General features: G+C 40.6%; 1 protein-coding gene across 6 annotated transcripts in view; it reads left to right on the top strand.

The window, feature by feature from the left end:
• The window catches only part of itpr1b (inositol 1,4,5-trisphosphate receptor, type 1b), a 123425-nt gene that overhangs the window by 28243 nt on the left and 67234 nt on the right, over positions 1–27948 (top strand). For 3 of the 6 annotated variants that reach the window (XM_034121615.1, XM_034121614.1, XM_034121613.1), the window contains 26 exons: positions 2172–2271; positions 2349–2509; positions 2637–2778; positions 2857–3015; positions 3091–3263; positions 5082–5201; positions 5595–5786; positions 6340–6591; positions 6928–7069; positions 7159–7312; positions 8421–8614; positions 8708–8822; positions 8977–9031; positions 9128–9293; positions 9405–9572; positions 9663–9734; positions 9823–9960; positions 10578–10703; positions 10827–11027; positions 12420–12671; positions 13629–13754; positions 13952–14080; positions 15636–15756; positions 15889–16073; positions 18966–19114; positions 19789–19900. In XM_034121615.1, coding sequence (XP_033977506.1) covers positions 2172–2271; positions 2349–2509; positions 2637–2778; positions 2857–3015; positions 3091–3263; positions 5082–5201; positions 5595–5786; positions 6340–6591; positions 6928–7069; positions 7159–7312; positions 8421–8614; positions 8708–8822; positions 8977–9031; positions 9128–9293; positions 9405–9572; positions 9663–9734; positions 9823–9960; positions 10578–10703; positions 10827–11027; positions 12420–12671; positions 13629–13754; positions 13952–14080; positions 15636–15756; positions 15889–16073; positions 18966–19114; positions 19789–19900 — 3904 coding nt within the window. Of the gene's footprint in view, positions 1–2171; positions 2272–2348; positions 2510–2636; positions 2779–2856; positions 3016–3090; positions 3264–5081; positions 5202–5594; positions 5787–6339; positions 6592–6927; positions 7070–7158; positions 7313–8420; positions 8615–8707; positions 8823–8976; positions 9032–9127; positions 9294–9404; positions 9573–9662; positions 9735–9822; positions 9961–10577; positions 10704–10826; positions 11028–12419; positions 12672–13628; positions 13755–13951; positions 14081–14854; positions 14873–15302; positions 15330–15635; positions 15757–15888; positions 16074–18965; positions 19115–19788; positions 19901–20983; positions 21020–26501; positions 26538–27948 lie in introns of all 6 variants that reach the window. The other 3 variants (XM_034121612.1, XM_034121611.1, XM_034121610.1) reach the window with 2 other exon arrangements.

Genomic DNA, 27948 nt, shown 5'->3' with positions numbered 1-27948 from the left:
GCCTGCCAAGACCACGTCTACTGTCTGCTGTCTGTCCTGAAGGCTCCACACACACACACACACACACACACACACACACACACACACACACACACACACACACACACACACACACACACACACACACACACACACACACACACACACACACACACACACACACACACACACACACCATACTCTTGGCTGAAGAAGCTGTGTCTGACATGGAAGTGTGTTGACAAGTCCAGCTCCTGTGTTACTTCTGAGTATAGAAAGTGATATCGGTACACACTGTACCACCTTATTGTGTTTATTAGATGCACCTGTGTGATGCAATCTGATACATCCTGTTTTTATGATCATAATCTTTTGTTTTCATTGGCACCCTGTCAGAGAGGTGTTGATTTACAGTCATACTAAACGTCATGAAAGGGTGTGTAAGGATTGAACTGTTTTGAAGAGATAGTTTGGATGTTTTGTTGTGGGGTTGTGTGACGTACGTATCCAGTCAGTGTAGGTCAATTCACACTGTGAAGAAAACATGTTCAAACCACCTAAAATAAAAGCCCACCTAAAACAATCAACATGAGTTTAAGTGTACACTATATTTAGATTATGTTCACCGCTTAACTTACCGTCAGACAGCCCTTTCTGACGGGAAGCTGCTATCTCTGCTCTAGATAAAGCTACCAGACCTCAATGATAAAAAAAACTATAATTTACTTTGCAGAACACAGAAGTTGCTGGTCTGCCACGATCGGATAATGTGTTTGTGTTATTGTGCAACTTGGGTTAGATTGAATGCATTTGAACCATGACATGTAACAAGTGACATGTAACCAGAAAGTGAAGACGAAATGCGCATTGTCATGTATCTACCAACTCTTACTGTATGTCTTTGAGGAACTCTATAAATACAATTAATCTTGGCATGACTTGTTGCTGCTGACCTTTGAGACACACACACACCATTTTTTTTGTAAGGTTGTATTGTCATGTTATTGCGCTGTTGTGCCTATATTTGTATTTTTATGTTGCCTGTATGGAGCGGTACAGTAATGAGTCCTTAAACCAGGAAATTAATCAGCTTTTTACCCCTTCCAGTTCCCTCGTCTAGAAGTCCATTTTTTAAACATATTTCTCGTTAGAAGCCTGATATAAGGTCTGTTGTTAATACAAGCTGAAGAGATTTCCACATTTTGTTCTTTGACATAAAATATGTCAGTAAAAACTCAAATCGTAAATGTCCAACACTTTTTTTTATTTTTTATAAAAAACTAAATAAACGACTAAACATCATGACGCCGAACATTAGCCACCTTTTAGCTTAGCGGTGGTGACGCAGCCATGGAACCATGATGTAGTTTATAGTAGGGCTGTGCAATTAATCGTATTTTAATCGTATTTTAATCGCATTTACGATTTTGGCCTGCCACAATTACGAAAACAACATAATCGAAAAAAACGATTATTTTGCTTTGCGAGGTTGTGACTGCACTGCAACATATTTGATCAAATGTTTTTGTATTTATCATATTTATATATGTTTAGTAGCTTGTTGAAGTGCGCTCCAAAATATTTGTTGATCTTGTTTATTGGTATTTATTATTTTGATATTATTTATGTATCATTTATTTTTGTATTGGTTTTTCAGTTGAATTATACGTTCAGGGTAATCAACAGTTAAAAAGATACTGTTCAAATTATTATTTGTATTTAAAAGTTCAATAAATGGATGTTTTCAAAGTCAATGAATAATCGTATTTAATAATCGTGATATCAATTATTGACCAAAATAATCGTGATTATGATTTTTGCCATAATCGCACAGCCCTAGTTTATAGCATAACTAGCTTTTTGTTTCTGCTGATCGCATTTGACTTCAATAATCACACATTTGTGTAAATATGTGGAGCAATATACCAAGCCCTTGCGATGCTAACTTCCAGGTTGCCCTACAAAAATACGTCATCACTGCACCACTCTGTGTAAAAACATGTCTTACTAATGGATGATGTAGATACTGAGTCATACTTGTCAATGCATGTCCAGTAGTAGAAAGTTCAAAGAAGTTCAAAGCAGGTACACTCCTTAAAAGCACACTTTGATATTACGAGTGGCTGTTGAGTGCCTTGCAGCTTCATTTATTTTTAATCATCTTTTCATCATTGTTCCTCTTTCCCTTTTAGGAGCTCCTATGTGAGGCTGAGACACCTGTGCACCAACACGTGGGTCCACAGCACCAACAACCCCATCGACAAAGAGGAAGAGAAGCCTGTTATGTTACGAGTGAGTAGCTGATGACTAGATAAAGATGTTTAGCATGACTGAAAAGATATACCAACACATTTTATTTATTTTTTCAGATTGGAACCTCAGCAGTAAAAGAAGACAAGGAGGCTTTTGCCATCGTACCGGTGCCGCCAGCTGAAGTGCGTGATTTAGACTTTGCCAATGATGCGAGTAAAGTGTTGGCCTCCATCGCTGGGAAGCTCGAAAGGGGCACCATTACACAGAATGAGAGAAGGTAAGTGGGGACGGTTTGTTATGTATGTAGTTGTGAGTATCTAATAAAAAAACACCAAGATATCACTGATGTAGCTGCTCTATATCTCAAAGGATCCCTGTTTTTAAAATGGTCTTGTACTCTTCAGGTTTGTGACCAAGCTCCTGGAGGATCTAGTTTTCTTCGTGGTGGACATCCCCAACAGTGGGCAGGATGTTTTGGAGATCATGGTTAACAAACCCAACAGAGAGAGACAGAAACTCATGAGAGAGCAGAACATCCTGAAGCAGGTTGGTTTTAAACCTCAGACCTAACATTTTAAGATGACAACATTTTTTGGCAATTAAAATTCTCCATTTCCCTTCCAGATTTTCAAACTCCTCCAAGCCCCTTTCACAGACAGTGGCGATGGTCCCATGCTGCGGCTGGAGGAACTCGGAGACCAACGTCACGCTCCGTTCAGACACATTTGCAGGCTCTGCTACAGAGTGTTACGCCATTCCCAGCAGGATTACAGGAAGAACCAGGTTGGTGGTCACAACAACGTCACTCCTGATACTCGGGCCTTCTCTTAGCTGTAACCTGGTTCCTTTTCTTTTCAGGAATACATAGCCAAACAATTCCGCTTCATGCAGAAACAGATAGGATACGATGTGCTGGCAGAAGACACCATCACAGCTCTGCTCCACAACAACAGGAAGCTGCTGGAGAAACACATCACTGCTGCCGAGATAGACACCTTTGTGACTCTAGTGAGGAAGAACCGGGAGCCGAGGTGAGGCTCAAAGGAAGGGAGAGGAACCGTTTGGTGTCATAAAGTGGGATAGGAGCAGTGGGTGTGGGCAGTCTGGGTCAGATTGGTTTGTGTTACAGCTGCTATGTCAATTCATCCACATGTGTGCAGAGGAGTATCAAATCAAATCAAATCAAATCAAGGTTTATTTATAAAGCACATTTAAAAGCGATTTTTGGTCGGGCCAAAGTGCTGTACATGTAATAACTACAATCACATAAAAACACATTTCTATAATCAAAATAAAAGACAATAAATAAAACACAGGGAAAAGTCAGGAGTCGTACTCCGCTCTAACTAGAAGGCCAGAGAGAAGAAGTGTGTTTTTAGTGTAGATTTAAAAAACCCTAGGGTCGGGGCCGACCTCACATGGAGGGGCAGAGTGTTCCAGAGCCTCGGGCCAGCTGCTGCGAAGGCTCGGTGCCCTCGGGTTTTGAGCCTGGTCTTGGGCACTACCAGCAGCAGCTGGTCAGAAGACCTTAAAGCTCTGGCTGGGGTGTAGCGCTGGAGGAGTTCAGCTATATAGGCCGGAGCCAGCCCATTTAGTGCTTTAAAAACAAATAAAAGGAGTTTAAAATAAATTCGGAACCGAATTGGAAGCCAGTGTAGTGAGGCCAGAATTGGGGTGATGTGGTCACGCTTTTTGTGGCCAGTGAGTAGACGTGCAGCTGCGTTCTGGACTAGCTGCAGGCGTTTAATTGCGTTTAATAGTATGAGTGGAACTGCTTGTGCGTGACCTTAGCTAAGTTCAGCTCACTGCTTGTGAAATGTTAAAGTCCTGTTAAAGGAGACCTATCATGCAAAATGCACTTTTTGTTGTATTTTATACATAAATATGTGTCCCCGGTGTGTCAGGGAACTCACGCAGCGTCAGAAAATATAACCCTCTCTCTTTTCCTCCGTACCCAAATCTCTAAAAACGGAGCTGATCCAGATTTGCGTCCGATATGAAGTAATATCGGAAATGTAGGCTGGCACCCACGGCCCTATCAGAAACAATGCCCGACTGTTTTGGACGTAATATGGACGGTGCATGTTTACATTAGCATCGCTAACACTCAGAGCTAACCTGTACTGGAGAGCATGTGTGTGAAGAAGCAGGAAATAAAAAGGAACTCACCTTGTGGTATAACCGGCAAGAGAGAAAACATTTGAGCTCCATACTGTTTCAGAAATAATCCTTGATAATCCATGATATGGCGTTTTATCACCGCAGAATCTGCCGGTACAATCTCCCGCATGAGCTCAGCCCCCTCCTTTTTTATTTTAATCAATCTTTTTTTTTTTGTAAAGCTTTATACCCCAAATCAGCACTTTTGAAACAGGAAGTGAAATGGAGGGATATGAGGCATGGCTAGAATGGGTGATCTGTTTGGTATTTTGAGCAAAACACTTATACACATATATTTTTATATATCTGAGACCTATGCTATTGCCTAAAAATAGCATGATAGGTGACCTTTAAGGGCCGTTGATGAGATCTGAACCAGGCTGACCCAGGAGTCTGGGCCAAAGATGACCTCACATTTAAACTGGACAGAAAGAGTGAGAGACTGAAATGTGACAACAAATGACCACATTACAGACTTTAAATTATCACAAAATGAAAACGTAAGAACTCAAAACATCATAAAAGACAGAAGACGACCAGAAAGAGACACAAACACCATACAAAGTAGGCTTAAATTACTTTAAAGCCTGTATTATAATTGAACAATTGAACATGCATATCTCATAACTCATCCGTTGCCATTGTAAATAAATAATTGAAACATCCAATTTCTTGTAATCTGTTCCCAGGTTTCTGGACTACCTCTCAGATCTCTGCGTGTCCATGCAGAAGTCCATCCCTGTGACACAGGAGCTCATCTGCACCGCTGTGCTGGACCCCTCCAATGCTGACATCCTTATCGAAACAAAGTTAGCTTCTCATTTTTATTCACTGCTAGTTTTACTGCTAATCTGAGATATAACCCACTGGACCTGGACTTTAACACCACACACACACAGACACTCAAATCCAGCACCAGACACTTTTCACGCTGCTATGGACAATCTTGCACTAATGTACATTCTCATACATACATTTGTATATATTGATTGTTGTGCTTTTATTTATTTCTAAATGTGTCATATGTATAAATGTGTCTGTTGATTGTGTGTATATAGGTATATACATATTTTTATATATCTTGTTATTGTATTTGGGATTGTGGGAAACGGTATTTCGATCCCTCTGTCTGTACACTCAAACTGTAAGATTGATAATAAAGTTGACTTTGACTAACACTCACAAACTGCTGTGTTCACCAGGTTGGTCCTGTCGAGGTTTGAGATCGAGCCGGTGGTAAATGGAGAGAGTCCGTTGGAGGCCGAGGATGAGGAGGAGGTCTGGCTGTTCTGGAAAGACAACTGTAAGGAGATCCGGAGTAAGAGCGTCAGGGAGTTAGCTCAGGATGCTAAGGAGGGCCAGAAGGACGACCAGGAGGTGGTCAGCTACTACAGGTGACTTCTTTGATTATGTTCGTATTGCTTTGATTGAAGTGTATGTCAAAGTAAGGTTATATACACCAGTGCAGTACATTTCAAAGTTATTGAAGTGAGACTATAATAAAATGATAATGTGAATTTGGTTGAAATATTAAGAAAATCTTATTTTGAGCTTGACCTAAATATTGCTTATTTCTAAACTTGAATTAAAATTGTAATATTGATGTACAGCGGGGTGTGACATTGACTACAAGTGTACAATTATGAAAAATATAAAAATGTTGACTATTATTGCACTTTCATTTTTTTCAAGTTAACATAATCAGTCCCCCATGGGCTTCAAAACAAAACAACCACATGTCTGATTTAGAAGTGGCAATCATAAACATTTAATGTAATGGTACATAACCAAACCATCATCTTCTGACTTTGTTTTTAGATGTTCAACTCCAAATCATTGCTTTTTGAAAAACACCCCATAGTCACAAAGTAATACTCAATGATATTCACTATGACAATGCTGTCAAATAAACATGCTCTTATAATGACTCTAAACGCTTGCTCCCAGGTGCCAGCTGAACCTCTTCGCCCGGATGTGTCTGGACCGTCAGTACCTGGCCATCAACAAGATCTCGGGTCAGCTGGATGTGGATCTGATCCTGCGCTGCATGTCGGATGAGGATCTTCCCTTCGACCTGCGAGCGTCCTTCTGCCGCCTCATGCTGCACATGCATGTGGACCGAGACCCTCAGGAGCAGGTCACGCCTGTCAAATACGCCCGTCTGTGGTCGGAGATCCCCTCTCAGATTGCTATTGATGAGTGGGTTTTTCAAGATTCAAGGCTTTTATTGTCATGTGTGCAAAGCTACAGTGTAGTTATGACAATGAACGTCTTAGGTCACAGGCTCCTCCAACACTGCAACACAATAAAACAGATAAAGTAAATACAAATAAAATAGAATAGAATAGAAATAGTAAAAGAATAGTCTATATACAAGTAATTGTAATATGATATATTAGATAATTATTTAATTTTTTAAGTTGCAAACAGATGAATGTTATGGATGTTCATCCCGTGAATACTTTAATTAACTTGTAATCCATTCCAAAGACGTCCCAGCACCCTCTAAGATGTTTTTCTCCTCTGATTACCCAGCTACGACAACGATGGGACCACCAGGGATGAGATCAAAGAGCGCTTCTGCCTCACAATGGATTTTGTGGAGAACTACTTGAGGGAGGTGGTGTCACAGAACATCCCCTTCGCCGACAGGGAGAAGAACAAACTAACCTTTGAGGTACTGCCTCCTTTATCGATGGTATAAACACATAAGGCGTCCCACTGGTTTGATTACATAATAAATCTTCGATCTCATCTTGTCCATAGGTAGTGAACCTGGCGAGGAACCTCATATATTTCGGTTTCTACAACTTCAGCGACCTGCTCCGACTGACCAAGATCTTACTGAACATTTTAGACTGCGTTCATGTAAACACCATTTACCCCATCAACAAGATGGAGAAGGGAGAGGAAAACAAAGGTAAACATCCACCTCCTTTAGGCCTTATTCCCTATAGAGGCGAAGTCCCTCCCTTTCCGGGGGAGCTCCATGGGACCTTATTTCGGAAAAATTATGTATTGAAGTCAATAAGGAGAGAAAGATTATCTTTCGATCCCGTTTGAATTGTGCCACGAATTACACATATGATGTTTGCCAATTTAAAAGATAATTTTGCAAGTAAAAAAAAAAAAAAAGTGTCGTAAAACTGTGAAGTAACACTTTTTTTGGTGTGAAACTGCTCAATGAACTACATCTCCCATCTCGCACCACACACCAAGACGGCCGTCACGTTGGCACATTTCACTTCTTTCTTTCAGAATGAGGCGAAAAGTATTAAAAGAGGTGAAAATCACTCCAAGTCTGGGCATGTTGAGAGCTGTACATACACACAAGGGGAGTTAGTCAGTTCGTAAGAGCCAGCATGCGGGACCGGGATTCTGGGATTTGTAGTCCTTCTAGTTGCGTATTTTTCATAGTCTTATATTTCAACAGTTTTACGACAAACTTTTTTGACATGGAAATGATTTTTTAAGATTGGCAAACATCATATGTGTAATTCGTGGCACAATTCAAACGGGATCGAAATATCATCTTTCTCTCCCCATTGACTTCAATACATAATTTTTCCGAAATAAGGTCCCATGGGTCGGAAGTAGATGGGCGTGACTTCGCCTCTCTATCCTGTAAATCAGGGAAGAGTGTTTAATGTTGCATCAACCCACAAAGAAAGTCATTTCTTCAGTTTCTTTCCCTTAGTTTCAGACATGTTACATGTTAATACTGGTGTAATTCTTGTTTGCCAGTAATGTACAGATACAGTACCTGCAAGCAAAATAAAGATAGATCACAATTTACTCTCATACATCAAAGAACAGAATAGTAGTAATATTGTGTTTTTAACAATGGGTTATGGGTTTGTCAGTACAATACTGTTAAATATAGTAATAATGTGTTTAAATACATTTGAAATGTTTAGTCAATTATGCCTTATTTACAAACTAAACACACATAGGTTCAATCCACACAAGTATTCATAATTCTTGTAGATGTAATTGTTATGATTGCTCTGTTTCTGCGTGTGCTGTAGCTGGCAGTAATGTGATGAAGTCCATCCATGGAGTCGGGGAGCTGATGACTCAGGTGGTGCTGCGAGGAGGCGGCTTGTTGCCCGCAACGCCAGCTCATCAGCCGGAGGGAGACGTGGTGAAACCTCAGGTGGAACCAGAGAGAGAGGACATCATGGTCATGGATACCAAGCTCAAAGTCATCGAGATTCTGCAGGTAGGACCTCAGGAAACTGGCTCTTGCTTGACGGCAAACACTTTTGTATGTATAATGCATACTTATACATGACTTGTTTTACTTTTCCTTCAGTTCATTTTGAATGAACGGCTAGACTACAGGATCTCCTGCCTGCTGTGTATATTCAAACGTGAATTTGATGAGAACAACCCACAAGACGCCTCCAACGGCTCCAATAATGTCACAGGTCAGATGCCAGATGAGAAGCAATTACATTTTGTACACCTGCTTTTTCTGCTGTGACAAGTATATATTAGAGCTATTTAACATTCTGTCACATATACATGTTGAAATTGATTTCCTTCAAATATGGATTCTTTGTTTTGTTTGAATGACTCCAGGAAATTTTGACTTTGAGAACATTGAAGAACAGGCCGAGGGGATTTTCGGCGGAAGGTAATCAAAAGCTTCCTAGTCTCTCTCCTGAGTCATTTTGAAATAAGATAAAGCAAGAAAGAGTTTATGTAATCTCTCCTCCTCTGAATTTTTAAGTGAGGAGAACACTCCACTAGATCTGGATGACCACGGAGGTCGTACATTCCTGAGGGTCCTGCTGCACCTGACCATGCACGATTACCCTCCTCTGGTGTCTGGAGCTCTCCACCTGCTCTTCAGACACTTCAGCCAGAGGCAGGAGGTGCTCATGGCCTTCAAACAAGTACGTCTCACACCTACTTTATTTCCATATCTGTCTGTTCTAATGACTGATAATTGGATGAATGTAAGGATTTCTGGGTTTAAATGTATACAAATCTCCCCCTAAATGTAGGTCCAGCTGCTGGTGACCAGTCAGGATGTGGATAACTACAAGCAGATCAAGTCCGATCTGGACCAGCTGCGCTCCATCGTAGAGAAGTCCGAGCTGTGGGTTTATAAGAGGCAAGGAGAAGACGGGATGGACGGAGACGGACCCTCAGAGTCTGACAACAAAAAGAAGGTTCAACATTTAGACAAATAATGAATATACCAATATAGATAGTGGTATAGTAAGGCTATACAACCTAACTTATCCTTGCTTATTTAAAAGGGAGACTCCCCTGGTTCAGACAAGAAGGACTCAGAAAGCACCAGCAGTTACAACTACAGGGTTGTAAAAGAGGTACGTTTATTTGTGTTTCAATATTGTATTTTTATGTCTTTACTGATTTGTTGCCTGCAGTTGAAACCCCTCTTGTGTTTGTTTTCAGATTCTGCTGCGTCTCAGTAAGCTGTGTGTCCAGGAGGGCAGCTCAGGGAAGAAGAGCAGGAAGCAGCAGCAGAGGCTTCTGAGGAACATGGGAACTCACAGTGTCGTGCTGGAGCTCCTGCAGATCCCCTATGAGAAGGTGCAACACTGCGGCTGAATATTATATTATTAGCATATGCAGAATAATAGGAAAGCTTTTAAAGGGACATTTCAGCCCTAAAGGAGGAGTGAGTTACCGAGTGTTGGACATATTGGCTGTAGAGATGTCGTCCTTTCCTCCAACATAACAGAGCACTTTGTTTGCGTTTCTCAAAGCGACAAAACTCAACAGTATTGTATCTTTCCAGAAAACATGACCTGGTCACTCAAAATATTCAACAAACATCGTTGAGAGCAGTTTCATACAGGAACTAACTTTTACCGTAACAGTATCACCGCACAGAAGGAAGTGGGCATCTACTGCTCACAATAAGGTCTGTGGATTATCTTGAAACTCTGGGTCATGACTTCCAGAAAGAGACATTGCTGATGTGTTTTATTTGTAGCTTTGAGCACCGCAACGGAAGGCAATCTAGTTCCATTTTATTCAAGTGAAGGCAGACATCTATCCAACATTCATGAACTGTAGCGCTACAGGTATAATTATTTTTCAGTGTAAACTATCCCTTTTTAAAGACCTTCATAGTTGTTAGACATTGCCCTTTTCTGATTGATGTACAGTAAATAAAAAGTATAACTCTGTGTTATCTGCGTTAGGGGGAGGACGTCAGAATGGAGGAGATCATGAAACTGGCTCATGAGTTCCTACAGAATTTCTGTGCAGGAAATCAGCAGAATCAAATTCTTATGCACAAACACATCAACTTGTTTCTCAACCCAGGGGTGAGTAAAACAGGCCTCTCGGGTTTACTCATTGGGATCGATTCGTGCAGTTTCTAAAATACTATCTTCTGGAAAAACAAATCTAAAATGTCCTTTCTGCCCCTCCTTTTGATACTCTATCAGATTCTCGAGGCCATCACCATGCAGCACATCTTCATGAATAACTTCCAGCTGTGCAGTGAGATCAACGAGCGAGTGGTGCAGCACTTTGTCCACTGCACCGAGACGCACGGGCGACACGTGCAATATCTCAAGTTCCTGCAGACCATCGTAAAGGCCGAGAACAAGTTCATCAAGAAGTGTCAGGACATCGTGATGGCCGAAGTGGGTCCTATGATCTTTATACTGTATCTGTGTATGCTAATAATATAGAGGAGATAGTGAGTCAAAATAAAGCAGAAAGACAGATGTGTTGGTAATATCAATGAAAAGAGTGGTTGTACTCATGGGCGTAGTTTCCACTGGGGACAGGGGGGACATGTCCCCCCCACTTTTCAAAATCCCGTTTGTGTCCCCCCCACTTTTCAAATGTGTTTATTAAGACTGAGAGGCTGAGATAACGTCAGTTTAGCCGATGTAAAGGACTCGCTGAGTGATTAGATTGTAAACTTTAGTCGAAGTTATCTCAGTGGGTCTCAAACAGTTTGGTCATCTATGTAAACAAATATTTCCATCTATTAAATATAGTTGTTCAAAATAAGTTAAGAAATCATTCCAATGTCAGTAAAAAAATTAAAAAACACAGTTTAAAAGGGGAGTGATTAGTAAAATATGCATACATAAAAAGAAAGAATGCAGACTAGGTACGTTTAAGATAGGAGAGAGGAGTATATCAATTATGTGTTGTTGGTTGTGAGCATATTCTAATGGTTTTTGGAGTATTGAAATGTATACAGTTCTGTTTTATATGAGTGTTGAGAGCTGTATCCATAAATCTCTTAATTTTGCTCTCAAAGTGCACCAGATTGTTGCTTTTAACTTCAATTTAAAGACAAAAATCTTCTCATTATATATACTACACATTTTTCTTGGATTTTTTAACACCATAGTCCCTAATATATTCGTAGAAAGGCAGGAAATTGAATTGAATTGAGAAAAATGTTTCATTGCGGAGGACCCCCTGTTTTGTGTCCCCCCCACTTCTCAAACCAAAGTTACACCCTTGGTTGTACTTATTGTAATAGAGTGGTGCAAGGAGTGAGTCCTTAACCCAGAAATGAGTTAGCATTTAAGCACGTCTGGGCTCTCTCGTCTCGAAGTCAATGTTCTATGTTGGATCAACACAAGCTTAATAGATCTTCAAATGTTGCTCCAAGTCTTTTATGGTCTTAAAAAAAGCAGTTGCTAACAGGTGGCTAAGTGAGAACACTAAACGTCATCACGGCGAACATTAGCCGCTTTTAGCTTAGCCAGGTAACCGCAATGTAGTTCATTTTAAGCATAACGTTTGCTTCTGTGCATTGCATTTAAGCTTTAAAAATATCAGTTGCATAAAGTATTAAGAATGTGTGTTTGCCAAAGATCTTATTTCCTCCAAAATCCAATGGAAAATACAGTTTGCTTTTTGCCAAGGGAGCCCTTGTTGGCGATGCGTACTTCTGGGTTAGCCTAGAAAAATAAGTCATCATTACACCACTCTGAGGTTTAAGGTTGAAAGATATACTGTAACATTTCGTTAACAAGACCATACTCTCTACTGTTACTCCCCGCACTCAGCTGGTGAACTCGGGCGAGGACGTCCTGGTGTTCTACAACGACCGGGCCTCCTTCCAGACCCTGGTCCAGATGATGCGTTCAGAGCGGGACCGCATGGATGAAAACAGCCACCTGATGTACCACATCCACCTGGTGGAGCTGCTGGCCGTCTGCACGGAGGGAAAGAACGTCTACACCGAGATCAAGTGCAACTCCCTGCTGCCCCTGGATGATATCGTACGGGTGGTCACACATGAAGACTGTATCCCTGAGGTATGAGTAATGAGGTTTAAAACTGTCTGCACATGTCTAAGTGTTGAACATGAACACTGATGCATACCAATGACACCTAAGTCTTCATAATTTTACCCTGAACCTGATGGCAAAACAAACTTTAAAGGAAACTTTATTGGTTTACTACTTCTCAATATACATTAATATAAGGATAACACGATACAGAATCAATCAAATATAGGCTGTAAAGGGAGAGCCAACTTAACCAATTAAAGTCCAAGAACAAGGTGAGATTATAATGAAAAAAGATAATATGATAAATATTTAATGGGTAAAATGATAATAGCCTAAAAAAGGTAAGAAATGGTCGTAAAAACTGATGTTTTAAGCTAAATTAACCCTGCAGGAGGAGGAAGATGTCAGCAGTAAATGACAGTTTAAAAGAATATTACATTCTTTCTTTTTTTTTACTTGTTACTATATTTTCGCTTTTATCCAAAGCGACTTACATACTCAATACTGTGGACAATCCCCACAGGAGCAATTTGGGGTGAAGTGTCTTGCCCAGGGACACAACGACATGCTGACTGCAGTGGGGTTTGAACCTGTGCTCCCCTGATCCGAACATCAACACACTAATCCACTGCGCCACAGCCTCCCTGGAATATGTTTACAAATAATTGCGAACCAGCTACGAGAGGTCCTTTTAGCCTAAAGTCATAAATGTGCACAAAAACAATGATGCTAATAGGTCCAGAAGTAGGTGAGGGCAAACACAGCGATGCACACACATGGCCTGACACATGATGCAGGTTTTTACCCCACAGAGAAAACCAATAAAGATAAAAGTGTATACAGCAACACAGCATGTGCATCCCGTATAGCATACTCTACATTTGTATTAAAACATGTCGAGGGAATTGGCGGACGTTGCCGTGTGCCAGACTTCATGAATGTGTCTTCAGCTAAAAAGCTTTTTCCTTTGTGTCCGAACAGGTGAAGATTGCCTACATCAACTTCCTGAACCACTGCTATGTGGACACAGAGGTGGAGATGAAGGAGATTTACACCTCCAACCATATGTGGAAGCTGTTTGAGAACTTCCTGGTGGACATCTGTCGGGTGAGCTGCAACCTGTTTGTGTTTCTGCTATCAGATGATCAATAGAGGGGAGAGTGCTTTACATAACGTCATGCGTTTTGAGTGATTACGTCAACACAGTGTGCAAAGAACATAATGTTACCTGTCGCCAACATGCAGGAAGTGTGATCCAATGTGTCTGCGTCACACTAATATACATTTTTCTGTCCTTTACTTAGGTGTGCAACAACACCAGTGACAGGAAGCATGCAGATACCATACTGGAGCGTTACGTAACGGAGACGGTCATGAGCATCGTCACATGTTTCTTTAGCTCTCCTTTCTCTGACCAGAGCACCAGCCTGCAGGTAATCTGGAAAGATGACCATCGCATTTTTAAATATGCTATTAAAAGCAGCATGCAATTAAAAGTCTATAACACCATGTATATGTTCATTTCAGTAGAAGTTAAAGGAGCCCTATTATGCTTTTTGGGGTTTTCCCTTTCCTGTAGTTTGTAATATAGGTTTTTATTCATGTAAATAGTTTGCTACGGCTAAAATTCCTAAGTTGGTGTCCTTCCGTAACATAGTGACATCACGATGTAACACTTGACCTTCTATTAGCTAGAGCTCCAACACAATGTATGTGATAGACTAAGGGGCAGGACATCTCTTAACGGTTGACCCATCACAACAGAGCCGGCCATTTCTTACTTCAGAGTTTATATGACCCAATATGTATATGTGCTCATTTTAATTCATTTCTTACTTCATAGTTTTTCATTTTATTTGTATCTTTGATTTTATTAATTGTATTAACCTGTGTGAATCTGTGCTGTCCTGTTTTTCATCCTTACCCTGTCGCTGTTTGAACTACTGCATTTCCCCACGGGGATTAATAAAGGTCCATCTTATCTTATCTTAACCAATCAGAGCAGACTGGGCTCTGGTTTCAGACAGAGGGTGAAAAGAGGTGCTGCTGCACATTTTTGAACATTAAAGCATGTATTAAAACATGTCACAGTTGAGGCACGAAATAGAAATATGAACCTGAACATGAGCTAAATATGTCCTCATTAAGTTGTTTGACATGAGAAACCCTGCTCACATACCTAACATTCAATATTTTTTTCTGTATAGATGGCTCGCCGCATATATGTGAGTAATGGAAACTCCCCCACATTTAGTTTCCCAACCCTTCGGTGTTTATCTACAGTATCTTTAAGGAGTATCTTCACTGTGTGGGTTGTTACGGTTTCAGAGCTTAGTCAGCACACAGTCTCTGTTGTTCCCAGATCTGTGGGTGTGTTGCACAAGGTTTTGGCCGTCCTGTGGTCTACATTTTTCCCAGTAAATCATGACCATCACCCTTCATAGATTTCCAAATCCCTCGTACAGTAAAGGTGGTGTGTAGCATTACAGTTCAAGCCCAATGTACTCCTTGTATTCTGGTTATGTGGAGTTGTTTTGTTCCAAGTTGCCCCCTGTAGAAGTGGTTGATCCCCCATTTATTTACCTTTCTGAGAATTCTGCTTACTGAGCTTTATCAATACATGATGACGTCACGATCCTCTTTTTCTCGCAACAGGACGCCATGCTTGGAAAGATGACAGAGGTATTTATTGTACTCTAGGGCGGTGACCAGCTGATAGAGTATCAAGGTGGTAGAAATGAGATTTGCTCTCTATTTGGGTATAAACAGCTGACCTACTGGACCCTTCCACCATAGGTGCTATAGTATCCTCACATTAACATCTCTGGCACTCGGGTTATAAAAGTAAACTAATCCGGGAACACAATAGTCACTTTGTTGGTTCTGATTTTCTCTTCACAGTTTTCTCTCCTCAATCTGTCCTATAACGTATTTTCTTTTCTTTTATACCTTACTCTCTATTTAATGAGCTTTCTCTCTGTCTCACAGACCCGTCAGCCAGTATTTGTGCAACTTCTCCAAGGAGTATTCAGGGTGTACCACTGTAACTGGCTTAACCCTGTGCAGAAGGCCTCAGTGGAGGCTTGCATTAAAGTTCTCTCAGACGTTGGTAAGAACCTGGGCTGACACCACACCACCCATTCATCTCCACCGATCTCTGTTATTTTATTCAGAAAATGCACTTTTTGACCCATGATAAAAGCATTTAAATGTACATATCTGCGTGTTTACCTCCACCCAGCTAAAAGCAGAACCATTGCCATCCCGGTGGACTTGGACAGTCAGGTGAACAACTTGTTCGTCAAGTCCAATAATGTCGTGCAGAAGAGCATCCTGAGCTGGAGACTTTCTGCTAAGAACACAACGAGACGAGACTCGGGCCTGACCTCCTCCAAAGACTACAGAAACATCATTGAGAGGCTACAGGTAGGTAGCGAAGCATAGCGTATTATGTACATTATCAATATAAACATTTAAAGAGACCTTATTATGTTTTTTAGGGTTTTCCCTTTCCTGAAGTGTGTTATGGCGCATTTCCACTGCAGGGCCTCGCACGGCTTAGTACGGTATAGTTAGGCCTTGGTAGGCCAGGCTCACTTTATGCTGTGTTTCCATTACAGTTTAGGAACTGGGGCAGTAACTATAGTAACGCAGTGTAGGCGGAGCCGTGACGTCATCTTCAATGAGAACCCCAGAAAAACAACACAGCCGTTAGCTGTTAGCACTCAGAGCTCACAGCTCCTCATATCTGTTCAGAAACTAGACAAAAGTTAAACAAGTACAAACCACAGACTGTCTGTGTCATGGCGAATACAGTCGCTGGTTTATTTATGTCTGTATAGGCCGTTGTTGTGAGTGTGGACGGTCGGAGCATATACTGCGTTAGCTTAGCCGATCTTCATTCAGAAAACACGCATTTTAAAAGGTTTTTCGCCTGCCGTCTGTCTGCAGACTTGTCAAAGCATTAATTCATGGTTTTTACTAACCGGTATCAGTATGTTGTTACTTCGGCATCATTTTGAAACGTGTATTACAATTAAATCACGGTCAAATATGTTCATTTTGTTGTAGTTGTAGCCCCCTTGCCAGCGATTCTCTCACTAGTTTAGCATACTCAGCCCGGTTGTTGGCCCGGAAAGAACCTCGATTTCGGAGAGCAAGAAAAACTGTGAAAAAGTACCCGTTAGCCGGAACTACCCCTAGTGGAAACGCAACAAAAAACTGGCCGGGTTTGGCGCGGCACGCTTAAACCGTGCTATGTGCTGCAGTGGAAATGCGCCATTATATACTGTAGGTTTTTGTGCATGTAAATGGTCTGCAAAGGCTAAAATCCCAAAGGCACAGAACACAAAGATGAACCTGAAGATGAGCATAAAATGTTCTCTTTAATTAAGGGAAAGTAATAATGGCTTTTATGAAGTGCACAAGCGACACGTCTGAGGGCAGAGTGGAACAGGACATACAGTTCTTTCTGGAGTGGTAAAACGGTAATTTGTGACATTGTCAGTCTGGCACAGAGAAGCCTTAATTGAAAAAAAGAAAAAATAGGGCAGATAGTTTGAACGGCATTCTGCACAGCATTGTATAACGCTGTATTTATATTCATGTCTGGGAAAAAAACCTAATTAAAACCCTCAAACTGTTCAGATTATTCCTATAAATATGACTCATGAATATGATTATTCTTTAAATGTAAATTATTTCTATTATCTAATGACGCTGTATAAAACTGTGTATAGACATAATGCATATACAATACAAATGAACCTACTTCATGTACATAAGTAATAATGTAATCTATTACACTTCCATTTAACACTTGATTCGGCACTTTTTGCACTAATTGCATTATTAACAGAAACACTTAGACTTCTTGTTGATATAAATGATATCTTTTATTGTTGCTTATATAGGATATATTCATATCCTTTCATTCCCCTTCTTGTATGTTTACGGTAAGGATTAAGAGTTAGCCCGGCTAGCTTAGTTAGCGTTACATCTTGACTGTTAATCCGTAGGTGTAACATTAAGTGCTACGTGTGTGGTTGTTGTTGTTGGTAATATTCCAGTGCAAACAAAATACTGTAGAAGTGGTTTCTAAATACATCCTGCTTTCAGTCATGGCTACACCCTGTTTTCTTGTAATGTGTGACTCAGTACTCACTGGAAATCTAAGAAATCTCTGACCCGTCTGCTTCGGTTCAGCTGGTTCCTCTGCTCACACAGAGACGCATGTAGTGAGAGTGAGGCTGACATCTCATTGTGTTTTCAATAAAAAAAAAAAAACAATTCCAATCATGAGACTACTTGTAATACTGTCAATTTGCCAAGTTTTTCTAAACCAACCCATTTCCAATCAGCGGTTAATGTGGTTCCTAAAATGATTTCCTTCTAATTTCTTTTTAGCCTTTATTCAAGGAACAGCATTTCTTAGAACGTATTCTTCAACACCTACTAATTTCTCTTTTGTGATGCCACTCACCACACAACCCACACAGTCATTTAATCACAGTATCCCAGCACTTATTTTCACATTTTCACACTAATCAGCACCAGATGTGACAGGAAGTGCGTGGGAAAGTGGGACGTGGTGGTCGCATCATACGTATGGTTTGCTTTTAAATGCAGTTCACATGTAATGTACTGGACATGTATCTCCCCCGGTTTCTCTTAAATTAGTTGTTGTGCAATTTCGAAGATAATATGACGTTAATAGCACCGGGATTTCTGGCATGTAGTTGCATGTACAGATGTCGAGAGAAAATGTGGTATAACTTTATCTCAGCACCACATATTAATCTGAATATCTTAAAAATGTAATGCATATTAATATTGCGTGATAATTAATTGTAGCCGTGCACGACATGATTCAAGATATTGGAGGGATTGATACTTTTTTTTATCATTATTCTTACAATCATTAAAAATTATATTAAATGATTATTGTGTGACTTTTTTTTTAAGAGGATCTGAAGGCAACATATATATATATTTTTTTTGTAAGTCTGTAGAATATGATTTGTAGACGGGGATATCTCAGCAGTTTCACAATTCTTCATTTAAAAATGCAATTGTTTTCACATTTATCATCAATAATTGGGCTTCTTGTGATTTGTATATTGCACCAGTCTAAATTGCGATTGTGATCAAATGTTGATACATTGTGTAGCCCTGGTATACAGTAACCTACTTGTTATGGAAGGAAAACAGGCTTTTGACTTCACTTTTAAGGCGACTTCCTATCAACAGTAAGTGATTACGAAGTGTTGTGGTAAACTGCAGTGTCTCTCTCTCTGTGTGTGTCCCTCCGCTCTGCAGGACATCGTGTCAGCGCTGGAGGACAGACTGAGGCCTCTGGTGCAGGCCGAGCTCTCTGTGCTGGTGGACGTCCTCCATCGTCCTGAGCTGCTCTTCCCCGAGAACACAGAAGCTCGCAAGAAATGTGAAAGTGGAGGATTCATATCGAAGTAGGTTTGCCAATTTGGCCCGTTGGTAGAGTTTAGAGGCACCCAGGGTCAACATTTGAAGTGTTCTTTGTTCACAAACATTTAACACATTTGAAATGCCTTACCCAATACAGGCGAATCAGTGACAACAAAAGGTCTATTCAAGAAAAACTGTAATCAAAATGATCAGAGAAATTTCAAAACATTATTACATAAATGGCTTAACAATTCTCAAATAAATCATACTTGTAAACACAACTCAAAATATGCCTTTTATATATCCTCATTATAATTTTAAAAAAAATCCAAATGGCTCCAACAATTATAATTCATATTTGTGAGACCTTCCTTTACATCCTGGTGTTTTGTTGTGCCTGATAAGAACTCTGATGGATTACAGGAAGCCGGCGAGAGACAGAGTTGTTGTTTTTGCAGGGATTACCTCTCTACTTATGGCAGCCATTGTGGAGTACATTAGTTTGTGGAAAAGTGTGTCAACACTCACAAGCTTAGTTAATCACTTGGTCACTTTCACTCATATCCATGTGTTTTTAAAATGTCACGACCTCATGCTCCAAATCTGTTGTTTTGGGCTAACACAAGATCAGTGTATGATGACGGATATCAGACAAAATATTGAAATTGTGTGTTTTTAACGATTGTTAACGTACTTTTCTTTCTCTTTTCCTGACCAGGCTGATCAAACACACCAAGCAGCTGCTGGAGGAGAACGAGGAGCGCCTGTGCATCAAAGTGCTGCAGACACTGAGGGAAATGATGACGAAAGACCGGGGCTATGGGGAAAAGGTACAATACCCTCTGTGTTCCTGTTCTTCATCATCTGCTTGTAGTCATGGCCTAGATTCCCCCCCCCCCCCCACATGAGATAAAAGACTTCACAGGATATACAGTGTCCCTCTGTCCCACTGCACCAAGCATTTTAGAAGACACAAGATCAGAAAAACTGTAAAAATAAAGGTAGAAACTGAGCTCTCCTTGGTTGCCTCTGGAGCCTGAACACAAAAAAATATCCATACGTAAGTTTTAAAGTCACTGCAGCAGAGTAGGTATTAATCCTACCTGTGTAGGTTTTTGATATTTAATCAAAAAGACCATCCCCTCATTGCTTTCTTCCTTAAGGAACTTTTAAAACATGAAATCTATTGAAGTAACTCGTATCAAACATCTTCACCAACAGTCACATCAAGCATGCCTTACACTAATGTTACCTAGCATTCATTGATTACTAATGACCTCATTAGCTACTAATGGAACTAATGTGTATTTGATGAAACCCTCAGCCTGCTTGTTTAATCTTCAAAGCAACATGTTTTTATTGATTGAAGGCTGAGATGGGAGCGCCTGTCTACGACAACTTTTGTTGTTGCAGCTTTATGACAAAAAGAAACGGACACATAAAAAAAAGACCTCCGCATTTATTTAATGGCTATGTGTTGAGTTTTACCATCACCTTAAATGCTTCATAAGTCAGAATACTTTATTTATCCCAGGGGAAATTGGGTTTGTACAGTTGCTCCATTTCAAATTAAATAATGACTAAATCAATAAAATATAATAAACATGAATGGTTAAAGTATAATCTCCAATAAAATATAAAATATGAAATAACATATTTAAATAAACAAAAAACTGAAAGTAAAACATTTTCACATTATAGTACAATATATACGTGTATATGACAATATATATGGGCTTAAAGGTCAATACTGTAAAACAGTGTTTATGCATATATTCACATGCTTTCTTCTTGACTAACTTTACGTTCTCCTTGTGTTTGTGTCACGCTTCACATTTGCACTCTGGTGACCGAGCTTTCACTCGCCAACCCGCCGCACTAACTCTCTGCTCCCTATACCTCTTCTCTTGCAGCTGATTGCCTTTGATGATGAGATGGATGTGGCTGAGGTTGATCATTTTACTTACTACTGTGACGTACTTTAGACTTGTCTCCCACTAACACCATGCTTGTGCTGCGATAGACATTTTAGTCTGTCTGTGGCTGTTAGAGTCGCCCCTTGTTAACACCCATGTTAAAACATAGCATACTGATAGCATGTCAAGCTAACATTGTCCGTTGTGCCTGTACAGTGTATGGCAATGTACTTACTTGTAATGGAGTGCACTTCTTAGAGAAGAAGTAACTTCATTAGGTATTCGTAGCAGAACAGTTTTACAGATTGTCCATTACTTCTCCTATATGCAGCTAAGATTGCTCATCACAAATGGTGTGAGACTTTTGGGCCTTGAAGTTTCCGTGAAACAAAGGGGGACAATTTCTGGTTGCATTCTTTTCAATTGACACACTGTCACATACTTTGCTCACACTTCGTCACATTTAAGATATGTGTAGCTTCTCAGTCACATGAACACAGAAATAGGTTACGCCATCTTCAAATAGACACGAACATCCACTTGAACGGATAACACTTTGGGGATCAAAGTCACGTTTTTGGATGTTTTTGGACATGTACATGCTAATATGGAAATTGTCACACAAGTGTCCATTATGATACAATTATGCAGTTGTGATTTTTTTTGGACCGACATGAATATGAACGGCAACTGTTGGGCCCTGTGGTCAACATGTCAAGTTCGTTTTGCCAAGATACTGCACCCTAAACACTCCCTATAGCATTTCCTACTGTGTGTGTGTGAATGTTTCTCACTCCTGATCAACAGGTGCCATCTTGTATGGAAGCCTCTGCCTCTGCATGAACGATGACTTGTGTTGTTAAAGCCTTTTGAGTGGTCACTTAGACCAAAAAGCTCTATAAATGCAATCCATTTACAACCGTGAGGCGGTAATCTAGTTCATAATTGACTATCTTGATTTGATAATCTCTGATATTATCATTATTTTAATTGCTCAACATCAATAAGATGTTTCTATATTGCTTGTCACCTAATCTACATGCCACACAGCCCCCTTTATGATGGATGGTGGCCCTTCGCCACCATTACAAGAGCAGGTGTGAGTGTATATATAGCTGGGATTCTCCATCTAACAGATCATAACACACTGAGCAGTGTTTGGAGTGGTGTGTATGTCATGTTGGAGCATTGCAAAAATATGTGTGTGGCCATGACTTCTGGCCTTAAGGAAGCGGATTAAACCGGTTTTCTGTTTATGATAGGGAGGAGATGTTGGGGGATTTTGGGTGTGTCTGCAGAGGAACCATATCTCACGCCTCAATGGTGACAAATACCATTGGATGGAACAAATCCCACAGACTTCTATTCATAGTTTGTTGGGGGGTTGTGTTTAGAAACAAGATATTTTTTCAATTGCTAATAAAAACAAACGTAAACGTAAATGTAAAAGTCACAAAGATGTTAAAATAAATTGTCCATGCTTCTGTTTCCTCTCATTTAGATTGCTTCAGTTCTCTTTTTTCATACCAGTAGTTATTCCACTCACCTTTAGCTTGCTCTTCTATTGGCTAGCGCTCAAACACATTGTACGTGATAGGCTAAGGGGCGGGACATCTCTAAGCGACTGACCAATACAAATATGTTAACCAATCAGAGCAGACTGGGCTCTGGTTTCAGACAGAGGGTGGAAAGAGGTGCTGCAGCACAGGCAGTATGAGAAAAATAAAGAGCTTTTTGAACATTAAAGCATGTAACCATGTCACAGGAGAGACAGAACATACTAATATGAAACCTGAATATTTGCATAATTGGGCTCCTTTAAGATAGCCACTAGCCTTTACACAATGTTTAGGTTTTTAGATGAGAACTCTTTAGGACGCTATGGAAACAGCTAGTGAGCAGCTATGATGAGCTATTTCATATAGTTAAATGCTCGGAAAAAAGTTTGTGGACATTGTGTTGGGATTCTTTTGATAACTGTAAAGTGTTCTTGGTAGCTTCTCTTGAAATCAGTAAATAGATCAAAACTAAAAGCACGTATTGTCAGAGCAGGAGAATCTGTACCAGCAGGAGACGGTACACTTAATCAAAAGCATGGTGAGTGCGAGGGAAGTCAACACAATGCTGGTTCTGGAAATGTGGAAATTGTCGGAAAAGGGTCTTTCCAGAGTTGCCAGGAAGCGATATGCTCTCAGTTTCTCTATTATGTCTCTCAGTCTCATTCTCCCTCCTTCCCTCCCCCTTTTACAAATGCTGTAGCGATGGAAATCCCCGGATTCCACAAAAACAGGGCTGTTCTCAGAGACCAGCTCTTTGTCTCGCCAACTCCTCCCATATGCATCCTAAGTATTTACACATACTCCCTCGCTCGCCTCCCCAGCACATGCTGCATGTCACTCATTCATGCAAACTTATATTAACAGCAGCGTACAGTACAGTTCCCCTGACAGACAAACAGAGACACACAGGCAGACCAAAACCTCAACTTCCTCCAAGATAAACTGCCATGATAGCTGTTATGTAACCCCAGCATTTAGCCTGCTGCTGCTCTCTGACCCACCATAACACACCCACTCAAAGGTCTCAAGGAATGAGTGCAGCTGTCAGTTTCACTACTCTTTGACAGACCCCATCATACTTGTGTGTATGTGTGTGTGTATATGCTGGGAGAGTGGTGAGAGAGCAGGATAGAGCAGAGCGGCGGTTCCCCCATTAGCAGAGGTTATCTCATTCCTCCAGAAATAGAAGCGCGATAAAATGCGAGCCCGGGGAAAACAAGGCATGACCCGGCCTGCCACCCTCGTTGTCAGGCCTGATCATATCACTCGCTGCATGTGTTAGTGTGTTTTCTTCACGTGAATGTGAGATCCGTTGTTTGTGAAAAGACAGGAGGTCGCAGGGGTCAGATGGAAATGATGCCCCATGTTCTCACGATGTAATGCTGCTTGCTGAGCACGTAACACATATGTGCAGTCACCGTTATATAAGGGGCTATTTCTATGCCTGTGTGTTTCACAAGCTCTCTCTCTACAGTATCTGTGTTTATCTACTCATTATCCCGACCAGATATTATTTGTTTAGCTGGAGATTTATAGATAACCAGTTCCTCTTGTGCATATTTCTGACCACATTCGCACACCGCTCCTTTGACAAATATTATTCCTTTACTTACAGTTGTGAGACATTTTTCTCTTCTACTTTCTGGCCTTCTCTAACCTCGCCAGTGCGCAACATATCCAGCTGCCACTCCCATCACTCACTCTGCCAACCTGGCCTCAGATAGACTCTGCTTGTCCTGGTTTATCCTCCTGTGGTTGAAGCCAGGAGACTCTGAGCTGTTGTTTCCTTTCCTGATCAACAGGGGGAGCTGCCGATGCGCCTCACCAACACACAGCGCTGTCCCAGTTTCCTTCACTTAATGCTGCACGATTCTTGGGCTCCAGCCAGCTCTCAGGAAGCAGTTACATAAGAGCCAAACATTTTCTTTCCCCTTTTTTTTTCCCCTTCTCCGTTTTCCTGGAATTTTAAACTCTCCACTGATGTGTAACCTTCAGTGGTTATTGGCTATAAAAGTGCAGCTGAGATATCTTCCAGGAGACGGTAGCATGGTGAACTTCAACTTAGGCATGGGAAAGTTGGGGGTTTACTTTGGGTGGTGTGTGTGTGTGTGTGTGTGTGCACTTCAGCAAACATAACAGCTGTTAATTGTTTCAGGTCTGCTTCTGTTACAGGCCAATGTTATACTGTCAGCAGAGTGGTATACAAAACTAGCCCTTTTCCCCGAGGATTGACTGATTATGAACAGTCAATTTCTGCTATGACTTCCCAGTGAGGTGAGGTAAAGCAGTGTGTCTGTTTTGGGATATGAGTTAAGGCTCTCAGTAATCACAATGTAAACAGAGGAGCTCCCTGAGGAAAGTGCAACATCCCCTGATGATTATACAGATTTTTCTGGTCAGTGAGATAATATGACCTTAACTGCCTCCTGTTTTTTCGCAATTGCCCTGAATCCCATTGTGTTTACTTGACCTTGGAGGTTTTTATCACACATTCTGGGAAAGCAAAACCAGTGGAACTGTTGCTGACAGTTTTTAGGTTAAGCCATCCAGCTGATGCAAATGTTTTAAGCGGCCAAAAGAAGCACAAGCAAGCTGTTGATCGTGGTTAACAGTTACATATATTAATTAGGTCAGGTTTCACATATTGCCCTTATTTTTTTCCACCACGGGTTACATTTTGAACTGATTTAGATGAGGATAGCGGCGGTGTCAAAAATAGCTTCAGTTGCATGCATGAAACATTCTCACATCACCTTTTTTCTGTGGAAATCTATGTGTTGACGTAAAGTGGGCTTGATGGAGGGAAATTCCTGTCCAGTTGCACAATGAATCAGCATAAACCATCATGACTGGGTTTCAGAGGGAGACGTTGCGTATGTCCAATTGAGGTTGCATGTTGTTTATTTAGTTTGTGACAATAGATTATATCTCTAGAGTCTAGAGTGAGGTTTTTTTGTTGTGTGTATATATTAAGGATTTCTATAAACTGTATTAACTGTAATCTGAATGTATAGGCAATCATCCAATTTTATTTTATATTTAATTAACTAAATCTGTAAGTTATGCTTCATTATTATAATTGAAAAATGTGTTCATACTATATAACAGTCTTGCCATTACCTACAGCAATCCACACAGTTAAATATTTAAAGTTCAACCTATTTTTACTAAACAGGTTTATTGTTTTATTTGTTCCAGTCGTTTGGCAAATGTACTGACAATCATTCAGTTTTATAACCCATTGCAGCTCATATCGTACAAGGATACGATGTACTTATAACACTTTTTTTGTACAGTGTGTACCCTTATGAGTGCCCTTAATGAGTGCCCTTAATGTGCTTGATCAAAATGAACTCTGGTGTTTCCTTAAGATCAACCAACATGCACACAGAGATACATGTACATATCAGCAAACCGATGAGTGTGCATTTTCTTGTCATGCAGAGTGACAGACCGCCACGCTTTGCAACAGGATGTTAATAGTGAACCACAGATTACTAAACACAGTGTCGCATTGTAGTCAAAAGCCTATAGTGCGGTGAAGGTCAAAACAGTGGTTCTGCTTTCTTGCTGCAAAAGGTTAACGCTGCTCATCATCCATGCTGTCCAATTAGACTAGCTCCATAAAGACACGAGACACGCTGAAATCAAATAATTGTCTACATACTGCAAGCAATCCATTTTCCACAAGGTCTTGGGAATCAACAATCTTTTGTACTTTTTCTGTCCCCCCCCCTGGCTCTTTAAGTCACACACACATGTGCATGTTTGCATGTGACTGGCAATCTTAGCGAGCATCAGAAAGCCACATATAGAAAGTTACATGAGAAAATAGGGACCATTTAAGGACAAGAGGTTTGTTTTTAAGGAAGTTGCTATTCTTTGGAAGCAGAAGCAACATGACTAATTCAACATCTTCAAACTCTGACTATCATCATCCTTTTATTTCCAATTAGCTGGCACCTCCACCCGAGCCTGAAGTCCCTGCTGAGGTGTGTTAAAGACCCCTATTAGCCTGTTGACTGCTAATATGGGTCCCATATGTACTTCATCCCATTACCCCCATGTTCAGTGTTACATGTAGCGCATGTAGAACTTTCAGAAAATCCTTATTAGTGAAACCAGTGGCCTTTTAGGACCTGCAGTAAGATTTCTGAGCATACTGGGTACTGGCCAAAACACTGATGTGACATTACATCATAATCATTTATTGAGAATATTGTTTTTGTTCGTAATATTACTTCATTTTATTTGAAGTATTGGCTCCATGGTTCTAACTAGCTTACTGTTTGCAAATTATTTGTGAATAATTGATTAGATAATGCAGATCTATTCCATGCAGCTAAGTTTCAGCTGGCTGGCTAACTTTGCTTAGCTATGGTTACAGTTAGCTAGTTGACTTCCTCTTGACTAGAAAACAATTGTTAGTTGTACACCTTTTGTAAAATCAATACCTGTCATGGGTTATGTTAGCTGTGAAGTTGTTTAGCAAGCTACACGAAACACTCAAATAGTATTTCACTAGTGATAACGTTAGCAAGCTAAGCCAGCTAGCTGTTACTTAGCTACAATACATTGCCTTTGCATTGCTTGCTTTGTAGTGTTACCTGATGAAGTTGTTTGCAAACAGTAAGTTAGACAATTTAATATTAAAAGGATTAGCTGATGTTGTCTACTCAAGAAAGTATCTCTACGGTAGCTGCACACTGTTTGCGCTATTGGAAAGCTAAATTTAGGCAAGTAATTGGGAGTGTGCAGTAACTTGGTATCCTTTAGAGTTGCTGGGAAATCTTTCATATATATCCTTCTTCAGGCTGTGAGGGAAGGTCTCAGATTTTAAGTGAATTTACAGTCTGCTCACCACTGGCCTGCAAACCCATTGATACATGTGAATTGTTACAGTACTTCACACATCTCTTTATCTTTATAGATAAGTGTCACATCCCATCACTATGTAATACCTCTTCTTTTGAGGGCCCCCTCATGCATACCACTCCCTCTGTGTAGCTTGAATGATGCTACTTATCGGCCCTTGTATGTGAGACGCCTCCCACTTGTCCACGTATCATTTTTCCCTCTCTCCTTCCTGCTTCTCGTTCATCTTTCCTCGCACCTCTTAGTTTTTGAATAATTTCCAGTTTTCTGACCTTTTCTCAGTGGGGTGGGAGGGGGGTTGAAGTCATGGGTGAGGTGTTTTTCCATGCCAGATTGGTGCTTACAGTGTGTGTCAGCAACTCATGGCTCCATTATGTAACCTCTCATGGCTTGTGTTTCCCCCCCTCTGGCACTTTGTCATGCTCTTATGTAAATAATGTTGGCTCTTTCGCCTGTAAAGTAATGAAGGAGGCTCTCCAGTGGACTGCAATGTTTGAATTGTCTCACACTGGACTGTCAAGAGTGGTC

The sequence above is a fragment of the Trematomus bernacchii genome, unplaced genomic scaffold, assembly GCF_902827165.1.
Source record: "Trematomus bernacchii unplaced genomic scaffold, fTreBer1.1, whole genome shotgun sequence".
NCBI classification, from domain to species: domain Eukaryota; kingdom Metazoa; phylum Chordata; class Actinopteri; order Perciformes; family Nototheniidae; genus Trematomus; species Trematomus bernacchii.
Note: the sequence above shows the minus strand (reverse complement) of the source record. Positions and strands in the feature narration are given on the sequence as shown.